Consider the following 15,221-nt stretch of genomic DNA (forward strand, 5'->3'; position numbering starts at 1 on the left):
TGTGCCCATAATTTAGAATGAGTTTGCCGATGCATTAGCCACTTTGTCATCCATGATACAACATCTAGATAAGAACTATATTGATCCCATTTTGGTGAGGATCCATAATCAACCGATGTATTATGCTCATGTCGAAGAAGAAGCAGATGAAAAACCTTGGTTCCATGACATCAAGGAATACTTATCAAAAGGAGAATATCCGAAGCATGCAAATCACACTCAAAAACGTACGCTCCGGAGGTTGTCAAACCACTTCTTCCATAGCGGAGGGAACTTGTATAGAAGAACTCCAGATTTGGGTTTGCTAAGGTGTGTCGATGCAAAAAGGAAGCTTCTAAGCTATTTGAGGATGTGCATGCTGGGACATTTGGTTCGCACATGAATGGTTTTATTCTGGCCAAGAAGATAGTCAGGGCAGGTTACTTTGGGATAACCATGGAGACGGATTGTATTCAGTATGTCCGCAAATGCTTTCAATCTCAAGTGCATGCCGACATGATAAAAATGCCGCCAAATGAGCTCAATGCAACAAGCTCGTCGTGGCCATTCGCCGCCTGTGGATTGGATATTATCGGTCCGATTGAGCCTACTTTTTCAAACGAACACCGGTTTATTCTGGTAGCCATTGATTACTTCACAAAATGGGTAGAGGCTGCATCTTACAAAGTGGTAACTAAGAAAGTTGTCACAGATTTTGTCAAGGATCGTATCGTGTGCCAATTCGCAGTTCCTAAGTCCATTATTACTGACAATGTTGCCAACCTCAACATTGATCTGATGAAAGCTATACGTGAAACTTTCAAAATCAAGCATAAGAATTCCACCACCTACAGACCTCAGATGAATGGAGCTGTCGAAGCCGCCAACAAGAACATAAAGAAGATACTAAGGAAAATGGTAAAAAATCACAAGCAGTGGCATGAGAAGTCACCCTTTACTCTGTTAGGGTACCGCACCACAGTTCGCACGTCAACCGAGGCAACCCCTTACATGCTGGTTTATGGTACTGAGGCTGTCATCTCAGCCGAGGTAGAGATTCTCTCTTTAAGAGTCATACAAGAAGTCGAGCTCAGTGAAGCAGAATGGATAAGGGGACACTATGAACAATTGGCCCTTATTGATGGAAAGAGGATAAACGCAGTATGTCACGGCCAACTTTACCAGAAAGAATGTCCATAGCTTTCAACAAAAGGGTCAAACCAAGACAGTTCGCACCAGGGAAGCTGTTATTAAAGAAAATCTTCCCACACCAAGATGAAGCCAAAGGGAAATTCTCTCCCAACTGGCAAGGTCCGTATATGGTTCGCAGAGCACTAACAGGAGGAGCACTCATACTTGCAGAGATGGATGGAGAGATCTGGCCAAAACCAATCAATTCAGACGCAGTCAAGAGATACTATGCCTAGATTCCCGTTTAAGATGGGATACGTAGGCAGCCTTATGGGTTCGGTCATATCATAATAAAATTTTCATTTTCTCCAAAATCAGAAACAGGGGCAGAAATTTGAGGAGGGTCCTCAAAATTCCAGAGCAAGTCCAGCCAGCGCCATCATATGCCAGGAAGTCGGTAATAAGTCAAGAACTGGGGTAGAATTTTGAGAAGGATTCTCAAAATTCCGAAAAAAATCCAGCAGGGTCCGCCATCCGCAAACAGTTAGAGATCATCTACCAAACTGGGATAGAATTTTAAGGAGGACCCTTAAAATTCCAATATAAGAGAGCTGCAATGCCTTTGAAATATGTCGCAGTCGCTAGTTTATCAAAATTACTTAATATATCAATACGCTTCCAAAAAAGATTCTATTTTATCAATGAATGCATATTTTTTCGAAAATTCATTTTTCATAATGGTCAGGTGCTACCTAAGGGAACTCGAAGGGGGCTTCCAGAGCGGAGCGCACTACAAAAAAACCCGACTTTAGCGACAAACGAATTCCGTAGCTAAATAGTATATTTCCGTCGCTAAACAGGTTTAGCGACGGAATAGCGACGGATTTTGGTTCGTCGCTACTTTGCTCGTAGCTAACCCTTTACTAACGAAAAAATTGAATCCATTGGTAAGTTAGCGACGAATTAACTACGGTTGGTATCTGTTGCTACTTTTAGCGACAACACATATCCGTCGCAATTATCATCAATTTTGTTGCCAAATCGACAAGTCATTTCGTCGTCGGATTTAATTGGCGACGAATATTTTCTGCAGCTAATCCGTCGCTAATATTATTGAGACATATTTGCCTTTCTTTTAGCGACGAAATTCTTTTGTCGCAAATCTGTCGCATCCTGTTATTCTATATTAGTTAGAGCTACGAAGAAAATCCGTCGCAAATTGTATTTTTCTTATTTTATTTAATAAAATACATATTGTTTAAGAATATATAAGATACTCTTAATAAAATACATATATTCTTCTCTTCTTTTCCCCTCCCGCGGCTTGATAAAATGCTAAAGATTGATCAATATCAGATTGTGTTTGTGTTTGTTGCTGTAATATTTGCTGATATTTTTCCTGTAAATACCATAATAATTAGTGAAATTCATTAATGATGAACATGAACATTAGGGGAAAAGAAATGATAAAAGCATAAATAAGTTAACTGTTAAGTTCTTCATTTAGTGTATATGGAGGATTCCATTGTTTTCACAACTTTCCTTTTCCACCAAACACAATTTCTTTAGCTAAAAGCCTTTAATCCCATTATTACTCCTTCAATAAACAGTAAACCCCACAACCAAAAATACAATCTTGAATCAATAGACTGGGCCAAAAAAAGGAGAAAATATGGAAGTTGGCAATAGAAAAAAGAGCATATCATCAAGAAATAATAGTAGTGTTGTAGCCTCAGGTTCTGTTTGGGAAAACAGAATGAAACTTGATGAAGTAAAAGGTGGAATCAAAGTACTCATTAGTAACAATTCTGAAGAAACCCAAGATGAAAATGATGATAAAGATTGCACCTTTACTAATGGAAACAACAATCAAGTGGGGCGTTAATGTCATATACAAAGTCAGTAAAATTATCGAATTTTGGACTTACATGTACAAGTCGGGATCGCTCACTAACAAAAGATTTTTCATCATGACCATGTGTATGGACGTGCAAGTGTAGCTCACTTGGTGTTGGATCTCGACCCTTTTCAATAGCCTATACAAAAAATGAAGAACTTAATTTCTTTTGATAAGGTGACACTGCTTACTAATGGAGGTACCAAGAAGGTATACAACAGTACAAGTACACCAAGAATAGCCACAAAACAGTTTTCAGAAAACAATTTTCTAATTCTACATAGTTGTACCAGACCATGGATTTTTATTAACTACATGTAACATCATTGGCTTTGGCTATATTCCCAGTAAGCACTTGTGATTACATGTGAGTTAGCTGGTCTGAAACTAGGCCCCTCTACCCAGCTCCCATTAAATACTAGGCTTCCGTTAGTGGCAGAATTCAAACTTGTGTCGTGTGTCTAACCCGCACTTCCAGCTTTTAGCTAATTTATTGAACTCCTGGTCATAATGGATCTAAAAGTATAAGCTCTGCTCCCCATGAAACAATACGTCCTTCTTCATTCCATACGGAAAAAGTTTCACCGTAAGTTCTTGAATGACTAAGCCAAAACATAGAGAATTTCCATTTATTCACATTAACTGAGTACAAGTACACAATACCCATGAGGACTCACAATCTAGATTTCCTCTGTCACAAAATAATTAAAGTTGTCCTCTAGCACATACTTAGGAAATTTTCTATTTATTCACATAAATTGAATTCACGGATACAATAGTCCATAATAACTCACAATCTGGATTTTCTAAACCAAAATAATTAATAACAATTCCCCCTTGTCAGTCGTTCGCTTCCATCTAGCATTTCTTACCATCTTCTCAGAATCAAATCAAACACAGGAGAAGACTCGCCATTCATGACCGTAAATCCTCCACTATACATATAGAAAAACTAAAGATGCTTCCTGTTATTTGCATACATCACAAATATAACAAAGCCAGTCTATCATAGAGCAACAAAAGTTAGCAAATATTCCTACTTACTAATAGTAAGTTACTGCTCCTCCGTTCCACTCAACCTATTAAGAAGCTGAAATATGTGTACTGAATTCTAGTGATTACCCGTTACGAAGAATATACTTACAATTCTTTTGCGATGTTCCCCAATGGTGATAGAGCCGCCCGTATGAGTCCCAATAGCAATGGCAGTCCCACCGCCACAACGATATTTTGCATTTATTTCTGATTTTTTGACACACTTAGGATCCTTCCATAGTTCCATCCAATTGTCCCACACATCTTTTGGAACAAAATCTGGTTGAATTATATCCTTATCTTTTTTTATTTTGCATATAAAATCACTGTACCTTCTCGCTGCCTTACTTCCCCATAGGTGCTTCACTTCTCTATCAATCAAAGAATCCCAATAGAATGCCTTCTGAAATAATTTTGTAAAGTAGTAACATTAGTATACTTCTATAAAAGTTAATACACTATGTAAAATCAATTTGATGGCATGTCATACCTTGAATTCTCCAAAGTAAAATTCTTTTAACTCTTTTGGGACACCTTTCCAATTGATTCCATTAGGATGAAGTTCATTCTTGAAATTTTCATATTTATACTCAGAGCATAATCTGGAAGGTTCTAACCTGGACAATTTAAAGACATTACTTGAAGGCTTATCATAAATCAATAACAGTATATAAAAAAAATAGTAGAAGCATGGACTAACCCTGTAGAAGAAAGAAAAACAAGAGTCTGCTGGGCAAGACTACTGTTGCACTCACCTTCGCCTATTGCATTGCTTTGAGTAGATATACCCTCACCTATTGCATTATTATGTGATATACCCTCATCTACTGTGTTGCTCTGATTAGGTGTCATCGGAGATGGTTCAACATAAACAGGTGGGGTACTACTATTACCTGATGTTTGAATTGGAGGTGTACTACTAGGACCTGATGTTTGAACTTGGTTAATATGATTTGGCCTACTTGAAGAACTCGTACCACCTTGTTGATGAGTAACTGTTGGAATGGGAATAGTAGGAATGTTCCTATGAGTAGCTGAATTACCCCTAGCAGAGGACTTGCTTATACGACCTGCACTACCTCGACCTCTGCCTCGAGTCATATCTGTAAAAAAAATAGTGATAAGCAAATTGAAAATCAAGCAGTACAGGGTGACTATTAGTAGTGCATACAGGAAACTTTGCTTTACAGGGTGACTCAAAGTATATAAATAGCATCAGAGATTCAGTTGTGAATTACTCTTGAGAAACTTTGTAATTGCTTCTTAATTTTAACATCACTTGCTATGAAATCAGACCTGTCTTTCTGTGGCCAGTGAAAGAACTGAAAAACATTGCCAGTGCTATGCTTAAAATGTGTACTACTCAAAATATGCCTGTTAAGAACATATAACAATAGCTTAGGAGTAAAACTTTAAACAGCATCTTCAAGAGTTGATCCCTTCATTTATTTGATTCATTTTAGCTATTTTAAAAGGATTCTGGTTGATCAAATAAAGTAAATAGATTATGTAAGCCCTCTCAATTCCCTACTTCATAGCAGAGACATCAATAATAGACAGCTAAGTAATTCGTGCAAAATCATAGAATTATTTTAGACTTTCAGTTTTATAGTAAGCAATGATTTAAGAAAATGAATGAAAGCTTGGACATTAAAGACAACTAAAATATACATATATATTCTTGCACATAAGTTATAGCATACAACACAGATTACTACAAATAAAATACAAAGAGATATAGTAGCATAATTTTTTAACACACTAGTCACTATCTATTTCTTCTTCAAACTCTTCCTCATCCTCCTCAGTTTCTTGAGTTTCATACACTTCTTCAGTTTCATACTCTTCTTCAGTATCATGATGCTCTGGCAATAATCCATCATCAAACGGTTCATCCATTTCAATTATCACACCATCTGGATCATGCAAGATTACAGTTTCATCAACGACAATATTCATATTTATCTCATGGACTTCAACTTCATCAACTTGGAACGGGAGATTCGGTTCTGAAATTGTTGGCGATTCCTCATCGGGTAATTCTACAATATTCCGAGGTTTGACTTTTAATACAGATAACCAATCATCCTTGTCTTTTTTCTTGCTAGGATAAGACACATAACACACTTGAGTTGCTTGCATCGCAAGAATAAAAGGTTCATATTTCTTAAATCGACGACGATGGTTAACATCGACCAATTTGTACTCATTATGCTTTTTAACACCTACATTAATAGTTGGGTCAAACCATTCACATTTGAATAACACAGTTTGCTTTAAAGGTTCTTCACGGTATTCCACTTGTTTAAGCTCTTGTATCTTTCCATAGTAGTCACCAACATTTGGATATGTGATACAAACTCCACTATTCATTGTTGATCTTACACTAACATGGCATTCAGTGTAAAATTTGTATCCATTAACAAAATACACTGAATGGCATTTCACACTTATTAATGGTCCATGAGCAAGGCTTCGCAAGAATTCATTCTCAATATGATTACAGCAAACCTATTTAAGAAAAATTGTAAGACTTATTTAAATTTCACAAGTTAACTTGAGTAAATTATTTTATAAAAGAAAATGATTGTTGGAGGCTTACATATCCCTTGAACCATTCAGCGAAATATGTTTGGAGGCTTTCATCTATTTGATCTTGAGATAGATTCGGGAGTTCTTCTTGCAAACGTTCCACGTACATACTTCATTTCAATAAAATAAGTTAAAATATATATTCACTATATATGGATACGTTTATCATATTAAGAAAGTATAACTTTTAAATGTTACCTCACAAATGGCTCAACTTCTTTACAATTTAGTAGAATATAAGTTTGGGCAGCCTTGATTTCGTCAAGGGATAAATTTCTCTTTTTTGCTTCTCCCCATAGTCGCCCTGGATGGGTGAATATTGATAAATTTCCTTCAAGATCTTTCACAACACCACTATCATCATTACAGGCCGCATTATGATTACGTGTCATGACATGAGGTTCAAAATAATGAGAGAACAATTGTGTTGACTCTGTCATCAAGTATGCTTCACAAATGGAACCTTCGACACTGGCTTTATTCCCAATCATTTTTTAAGAGTTCCAAGGTACCTATATGGATAAATGGATGGACCAGTAAATGAGAAAAGTCATATGTAGCATAAGTTTATAATTAGGACATAAAAATTTTATATTTACCTCTCAAAAGGATACATCCATAGGTATTGTACAGGTCCAGCAATCCTTGCTTCATATGGAAGGTGCACATGTAAATGTTCCATTGAGTTAAAGAACCCAGGGGGAAAGATACGTTCTAACTTACACAAGATTTGTGGGATGTCTACCTCTAATCACTCCATTTCAGCAACTCGTAGAGTCGTCGAAGAAAGATCTTTAAAAAATAAGCTTAATTCTGTAAGTGCTTGCCACACATTATTAGGAAGTAGCTCACGAAAGGCAATAGGCATTAATCGTGCATGAACACATGGCAATCATAACTTTTCATGCCAAATAACCTATACTTGGTCGTGTCTAGACATCGACTCAAATTCGAAACATACCCATCTGGAAACTTCAAACCTTTCACCCAATCAAACAAGATATCTGTTGCTGCCTTGTCTATTGTATATGCAGCTTTGGGATAGCTTCCACTTGCATTCTTTTCCAAATGAGGTCAATCACAGTATTCTACCATATCTAGACGTGCTTTTGGATTGTCTTTGGTTTTGTCTTTAACATTAAGAACTGTGTTAAAAACATTATCAAAGACATTCTTTTCAATATGCATGACGTCAAGATTATGTCGAATCATGTTGGAACTCCAATAAGGCAAATCCCAAAAGATACTTTTTTTTCCATCCACAAGATTTACATATCCTCCGATTAACTTCTTCTGCATCCAGCTCTGTCACTTTCCTTATCCCCAATTCACTAATTTGGTTCAAAATTTCCTCTCCCGTTCTAAAGGTTGGTGGTCGCTGACGGTCTGACCTTTAAGAAAGTTTTTACGACCTTTCCTAAATGGATGATTTTGGTCAAGAAACATTCTATGACTGTCAAACCAAGATATTTTGCCACCATGATGTAATCTAAAAGATTGTGCTTCCCCCATACAGTAAGGACATGCTAACTTCCCTGCGGTACTCCATCCTGATAACATAGAATATGCTGGAAAGTCACTGATTGTCCACATCAAAGCTGCCCTTAATTGAAAGTTTTGCTTTTTTGAGATGTCAAATGCTTCTACACCCTCCTCCCATAACAATGTCAGTTCTTTTATTAGAGGTTGTAGATAAACATCAATTTTTTGCTTAGGATTGGTTGGTCCTGGAACAATGACAGTTAAAAACATATATGCCTCCTTCATACACATCCACGGAGGTAAATTGTATGGAGTGACAATCACTGGCCACGAAGAATATTTCCTCCCAGATTGACCAAATGGCTGGAAACCATCTGTACATAACCCCAGCCTCCCATTTCTTGGTTCAGCAACAAAAAAAGAATGAGTTTCATTAAAGTGCTTCCAAGCCTCAGAGTCTGATGGATGACGCAATACCCCCTCCTCTTGTTTATGCTCATGATGTCATCTCATGTCAGCTGTTGTAGCATGGGATGCATATAATCTCCGCAATCTAGGAATCAAAGGAAAGTAATACATTTTCTTGTAAGGCACCAATTTCCTCTTACGAGAGCCGACACGGCGCTTATATCTCTCATAGCCACAAAATTTACAAGATGTGAGGTCCTCGTCCTCACCCCAGTACAACATACATCCTGAATTACAACAATCAATCTTTTCAACGGGCAAACCCAAGCTACGCACTAGCTTCTTAGTTTGATAATAGTTATCAAGCACTATGTTATTTTTAGGTAAAGCCTCTTTAAACAATTGCATCATTTGGTCATAACCCCTTTGTGATAAAGAATTCACCATTTTAATGTTTAACATCCTAGAAACTACTGCAAGTTGAGAGAGAGAAGTACCAGGATACAATTCTGCATCGGCAGCCTGTAGCAAATCATAGAACTTCCGGGATTCAGGATTAGGATCCTCCTCCATTGAAGGTTCATAAGGATGAGATGACTCAGGTTCAACATTACTATCAGATTGCCAAGTTGAACCCTGGCTAGGCCCAGCTATATCAAGAATCATTCGTCGGTATGGATTCTCATATCCAAGTTCTGGTTGAGCACCACTATTCAAGTTACTACTAGAAGACAACTCATTTGTCAGACATCTTTCCCCTTGATATATCCAAACAAAATAATTCTCAACAAATCCAAATTGCAAAAGGTGTAATCTAACGGTTTCAACATCCATGTATTTAATATTGTGACATTTTTTACAAGGACATCTAACATTGTCACCACTCATGCGATTTCGTTGAGAACGTGCAAAGTGGAGAAACTTATCCACACCGAATATGTAACAAGAATTAATACCCCCTCGTCCATCCTACCTCTCATACATCCAACCACGCTCTAGATTCTCCATTTTCCTATTTAATATTAAAATTAAAAAGACAAACAAATATTATTATTTTTTTATAAGTATTACACAAGAATAAAGTAAAGAAAAGATATACTTAACCTTACCAAACACCTAGTACTGCCTTTTAATGCACGAAGGAAAGAAACCAAAATACATGGCAGCAAAAAAACTCAAGTAGTTATTTTTATTTTATAACCCATAAATGATTAAAGAAAAAGAACATCAAAGATACATCGAGAAGCTAATGTAAAATTAAATAGATCGCAAACACATCGGAAAGCTAAGGTACATCAGAACATCACAAATAAATCCCTAGCAGTCACTACATATAAACAATCTCAAATACATCAGAACATCACAAATACATTTGAAAGCTAATGTAAGCTATGCGAATATTTAAGACAATTAAAAATTATCTCGCATCTCTAGTTGTGACTATATGTAAGATTAACCATTTGTGAAAAAGCTAAAATTCTAAATAACATTGACATTTCATTTTAAGAAAGCGCTAAGAAGAACAAGAAAAGAAGGGAAGCGGGAGGGGAGAGAGGAGAGAGATAGTGAGAGTAAAATATATGTCAAACAAAATAAATTAAGACCTACGTATAAGTTAATAGAAAGATACCAATACCTTAACTAATCCCTCAGAAATCTTTGAGATTGTTTCGTACCGTTTCCTGAATTGAAGCTGAGAAAAAATAAATTTAGTCAGACGGATGCAAAAAGAATGCCACATAGATTTATATTGTAATATGAAGAACTACAAAGGTACAGATGCAAAAAGCTACACAGCTCATATTCCAAGGAAATAGAAAAAAATAAAAATACAAATCAGTAACCTAATTCAAGGAAAAGGTTTGGATGCAGCTAATAATAATGGGTGATAATTCACTCGTTGGATGTCAAGGATCTGATGCTAATAAGCTACTAAATACAGCAACTGTTGCTAGGAATATTAATGATGTTCCTGTTAAAACAACCTTGGGGATAATTTCACAGGACTTAGCTACAGCTGGGCATATTGTGCGGCCTATGGATGGTGTTTCACAGGCTGTGAATGCAAGTTTGGAGACTACTAGTGCTGTGAATGCAACAGGAGTGAATGTTACAATTTCTTACAGGTGATAAGGAAGTGATCAAGGAGGATCAATTGCCTAAAAATTTGGTGCGCGATCAACCTGCTGCTGTAGTTGGTGAATCAGCTGATAAATCAGCAGGCCTTAAAGCTACTGGGCAAGATCATGTAGGTGTTATGGCTTTGAAGTGTGCAGCTACTACAGGTTCTAAAGCATCAAATATATAGGCTAAACATCTTCAACTTTTAGCTGGAGTTGAGCATACTGCTTTTGGGAGTTTGAAACCTATTGTTGCTACTGCTGGTGCGTTGAATACAACAGCTAATCGAGCTGCTACTAATGTTGTTGAATCAGTGATTCAAGGAGCTATGGTTTCTAATGTTATTCCTATAAGAGCTGGGCTAAACACCACTGGTAAGAGGCAGACTAATGTGCCAGAAGCATCAAATGCAGTTAGTATTGCTAACTCTTTATAGATTTAAAAATATGTATCTATCATATTTTATAATGATTATTTTGGAGTTAAAGATGTACATATCCAAACATTATAATATACTGTAGTTAGATCTTGTACTGTAGTGGCCGCAACAACTTCCAACAAGTATCAAAACCATATATTACCAGTTTGAAGTGAAAATACAATTTCCAAGTGCTATGTGAAAAGCTAATAACTGATGTGTCTAATACTAGTATTTAGAGCACAAGCAACCTTATTTGAGCCCATGTCACTCTAGAGTAGTGATGCCATGCCTTGATGAGCTCATCATAAATGCAAGAATTATCACCTAGAGGTGGAAGCTCAGCTCATAAATATGTTGTATTGTACTATATTAGTGTGCTCACTTGTACTATTGTCCTTAATGCCATCGATGTGATTTTCATATTCACAATCATCTTCCCAGAAAAGTATCATATTATATGCATAGGCTTATGTAGTTTTCTATCCGTAGTCAGATTCTTCAGCAAGCCTTATTCTCAGAAGTAAAGTGCACCTGAATTTTGCAGTCTTTACAAGAGGTGGGGACACCTTCATACTCTACCTCAGTGAAAAGCATGAAACTCGAAATAATCATACAAAGAGTACTAATAACATTACCCAAATAGCTTTGTCATTTTGAGTAATCATCAGTTGAAATGTACAAATCTTTTTGAGAACTCAATGCATTAAAAACAAAGGTAAAAAAAGAAGTAAACGCCTTCATCGTCCTTAGGGGATTTTGGGTGAGTGAAGGCTAACTTCGATCACACAGATCTAAAGACACCTAACTTCGATTTTAATCACCAAATATCACCAAAATTCGTATAAATCAAGATTTCAACACAAAAGAAACCCCCAAATCAGATTTTAGCAACAGTAAGTAGTAAAAATATACATATTTATGCACAAATGAGACATACCCAGAATATGTCAACTCCTACTTCATATTTGACATACTACAAAGAAAAAGAGGGAAGAGGTAAAATGCTTGATTTATTTTACATCTACCAAAACCCTACAAAATTTACTTTAAAAAATTTGCTAATAAACAGAGAAAGAAGTAGAGACATACCAGTCTTTAAAAAAGAAATGACTTAGTAGTGCATCTGGGAAGATTAGTTGAAGATTAGAGGAGAAGAAGAAGAAGGAGGAGGAAAGGGCTCGTTACTCACGAAGAAGGAAAGGGGCTCGTTACTGTGAGGGAGGGTCTTATGACAAAGTGAAAATATTAGATGCCTGTTTTTTAATACCTAGCGACAAACAATTCTGTTGCAACAAGGGAACGATAGTCTCATTAAAGAAGCAAGATTAGCGACAAACACGGTCCGTCGCTAACTACGTCGCTAAAATGTAATTTTGTCATCCAGATTTCCTCGCTTATTTTGTTGCTAAATTATGGGCGCCAATATTTAGCGCCATTTTTTAGCGACGGATGTTTTGTTTGGTCACTATGTTGTCGCTTAATTAGATACTAATTCCTCTATTTACTTTTTCTGCGACCAAACTCTATTTTCGTAGTTAATCCGTCGCTACTTAGCAATGGAAAAGTATTTGTCGCAGAAATCCGTCGCTAAATCAAGTTTTTTTTGTAGCGGCGGAGCAAGGCCGGCAGACAAAGCAAGAACCAACTTCCCCTCATAAAACTTACGATTTTTCTTTGAACGCAGGCACATTTGACGTAATGGTAGCATTCGTACACAAAGCAAACTCACCATCCATCCGGTCGTCAGACACTAAATATACCTCCAGCTAAGACATACTCTACCCTTATCTGCTATTCTCTCTTTGCATGAGTCTAATCTCTGACTCCATAACTGCATGAGTCTAATCTCTGACTCCACATTTGCATGAGACTAAGCTCTATCTCCAATCTTGCATGAGTCTAATCCCGGACTCCATATTTGCATAAGGCTAAGCACTGTCTTCTCTTTGCATGAGGTTAAGCTCTACTTCCATATTTGCATAAGGCTAAGCATTGCCTCCATTTGCATGGGACTAAGCCCTTTCCCGAATCTTGCATGAGGTTAAGCTCTACTTCCATATTTGCATAAGGCTAAACACCGCTTCTCTTTGCATGAATCTAATCTTTGACTCCATATTTGCATGAGTCTAATCTCTGACTCCACATTTGCATAAGTCTAATCTCTGACTCCAAAACTGCATGAGTCTAATCTCTTACTCCACATTTGCATGAGACTAAGCTTTGTCTCCAATCTTGCATGAGTTTTATCGCGGACTCCATATTTGCATAAGGCTAAGCATTGCCTTCCATTTGCATGGGACTAAGCCTTGTCCCGAATCTTGCATGAGGTTAAGCTCTACATCCATATTTGCATAAGGCCAAGCACTGCCTTCTCTTTTGCATGAGACTAAGCCATGTCTCCAATCTTGCATAAGTCTAATCTCTGACTCCCCATTTACATGGGACTAAGCCTTGTCCCGAATCCTTGCATAGGGTTAAGCTCTACCTTCATATTTGCATAAGGCTAAGCACTGCCTTCTCTCTGCATGAGACTAAGCCTTGTCTCCAATCTTGCATGAGTCTAATCCCTGACTCCATATTTGCACGAGTCTAATCCCAGACTCCATATTTGCAAGAGGCTAACCTCTGCCTCCCTTTTGCATGAGTCTAATCTCTGACTCCACTTTTGCATAAGTCTAATCCTTGACTCCATAGTTGCGTGAGTCTAACCCCGGACTCCGTATTTGCATAATGCTAATCTTTGCCTCCCCACTTGCACGGGACTAAGTATTGTCCCTTCTTTGCACGGATATCGCTCTATTTCTACTACTATCTACTTGCTTTTCAATCGGGCTAAGCTCTGCCCTCCACTTCGCAAGACTAAGCCTTGTCTTGTTATATCATATTATTACATATCATGGGCTGAAACATTGCCAATTTGTCCAAAGGCACCATCCTCATAGCCGGAAGACACCATGCTATGGCCTGAGGATCTCTCGAACTTGCATATCATTATTCAAAGACGTCATGGTTTAGAGGCATCATTTTCATGACCCAAGAACACCATTTCATCCCTTACTAGACAATTCATGGCCCAGGACATCATTGTCCAAGGACATCATCTTTAACCGTCCGAAAACAACCTTCGTGGTCCAAAGGGAGTTTGCATCATGTTTAAATTTTCGTAAATACATTTGTAGCATCTTTTATCTGCAGGTAACCAGCAAGCAACCGCTATCCTAGCAGGAGAGATATCACTCCAGTTCCCTCCAACTGTCCCGAGCCTTAACCGCTCATCATAACTACTTCCACATCTCGTGTTCCGTTCATACAGTAGTTCCATCGGCATACTCTGCAGGTAAATCCAGAACTACACATGGCCTGATTCCTGTAAAATCGGGGATATGTAGGTAACTCGAAAATTGGATTTCGGCCTTTGTCTTTCAAAACATCCCATCCGGTCAAAATTGGCCATCATTTCTTTACCCGAAAACTCTTTCATCCTTTCGAGGTAAAGAGGGGTTGTTGTTGATACCCAATTTTTTCTTATATATTTTAAATATGCATAAATACCTTCAAAATAACATATATATGCATTTGTAAAGCATACACAAGGTTTTATAATTTTTTCCATAATTTTAAGGATTTAAATTAATTTATTTTCTCCCCTTTTATTCATAAAATCCCCAATAATTATTCGCAAAATTATTGTTATGATGATTTATTCATTTAATTTCTATACTTATGCCAAAATATGGCTAATATATTTTTCATGCATTCTTATAATTACATTTATTATTTTTTAAGTTAAATTGCATATAATTGCAATATTATCCCTTTTGATGTATAATTATATTTTATATGTGTAAAATTGGCCCCTATATTTTTAAAATGATAATTACATATTTTAAATCTTTTTTGGTATAGAAAATTATTTTCATAAAACTATTTATTATTTATTATAAATTAATATAGGAAAAATTGGCTATTTAATTTATAGACAGATTTGGCTTTCAATTTTAGCCAAATTGGACGTAGTCCCCAACCCAATTTCAGATTAAAATACCCAACCCAGGCCCCTATAAACTCCTACCCAAACCCGGAACCCATTTACCCGATTAAATCCTCTCACTTCTTACCTTTTTCAATTCATACAACCCCCTAACCCTAGGTCAT

General features: G+C 36.9%; 2 protein-coding genes across 9 annotated transcripts; one reads left to right on the top strand and one right to left on the bottom strand.

The window, feature by feature from the left end:
* Positions 1-504: 504 nt before the first annotated feature.
* LOC138870944 (uncharacterized) lies at positions 505-1,179 on the top strand. Its single transcript, XM_070148787.1, has 2 exons — positions 505-790; positions 1,025-1,179. Exons 1-2 carry the CDS (start codon positions 505-507, stop codon positions 1,177-1,179), a joined length of 441 nt encoding a protein of 146 aa, XP_070004888.1.
* A 1,143-nt stretch (positions 1,180-2,322) lies between these two features.
* Positions 2,323-12,387, bottom strand: LOC104238261 (uncharacterized). Of its 8 annotated transcripts, none has more exons than XM_009792581.2 (9): positions 12,156-12,387; positions 10,161-10,217; positions 9,022-9,536; positions 4,936-5,145; positions 4,743-4,836; positions 4,533-4,659; positions 4,152-4,445; positions 3,039-3,146; positions 2,323-2,509 (listed from the first exon to the last, which is right to left on the bottom strand). In XM_009792581.2, exons 3-9 carry the CDS (start codon positions 9,410-9,412, stop codon positions 2,390-2,392), a joined length of 1,344 nt encoding a protein of 447 aa, XP_009790883.2. In that variant the 5' UTR covers positions 9,413-9,536; positions 10,161-10,217; positions 12,156-12,387; the 3' UTR covers positions 2,323-2,389. The 8 variants fall into 8 exon arrangements, with proteins under 8 accessions (XP_009790883.2, XP_070006459.1, XP_070006461.1 ...); XM_070150358.1 differs by adding an exon at positions 12,004-12,039 and having other exon boundaries at positions 4,743-5,145; positions 12,156-12,384; XM_070150360.1 differs by adding an exon at positions 12,004-12,039 and having other exon boundaries at positions 4,743-5,145; positions 9,022-9,245; positions 12,156-12,383.
* Between the last annotated feature and the right edge of the window lie 2,834 nt (positions 12,388-15,221).

Source organism: Nicotiana sylvestris, chromosome 6, assembly GCF_000393655.2.
Source record: "Nicotiana sylvestris chromosome 6, ASM39365v2, whole genome shotgun sequence".
In the NCBI taxonomy this organism is placed as follows: Eukaryota; Viridiplantae; Streptophyta; class Magnoliopsida; order Solanales; family Solanaceae; genus Nicotiana; species Nicotiana sylvestris.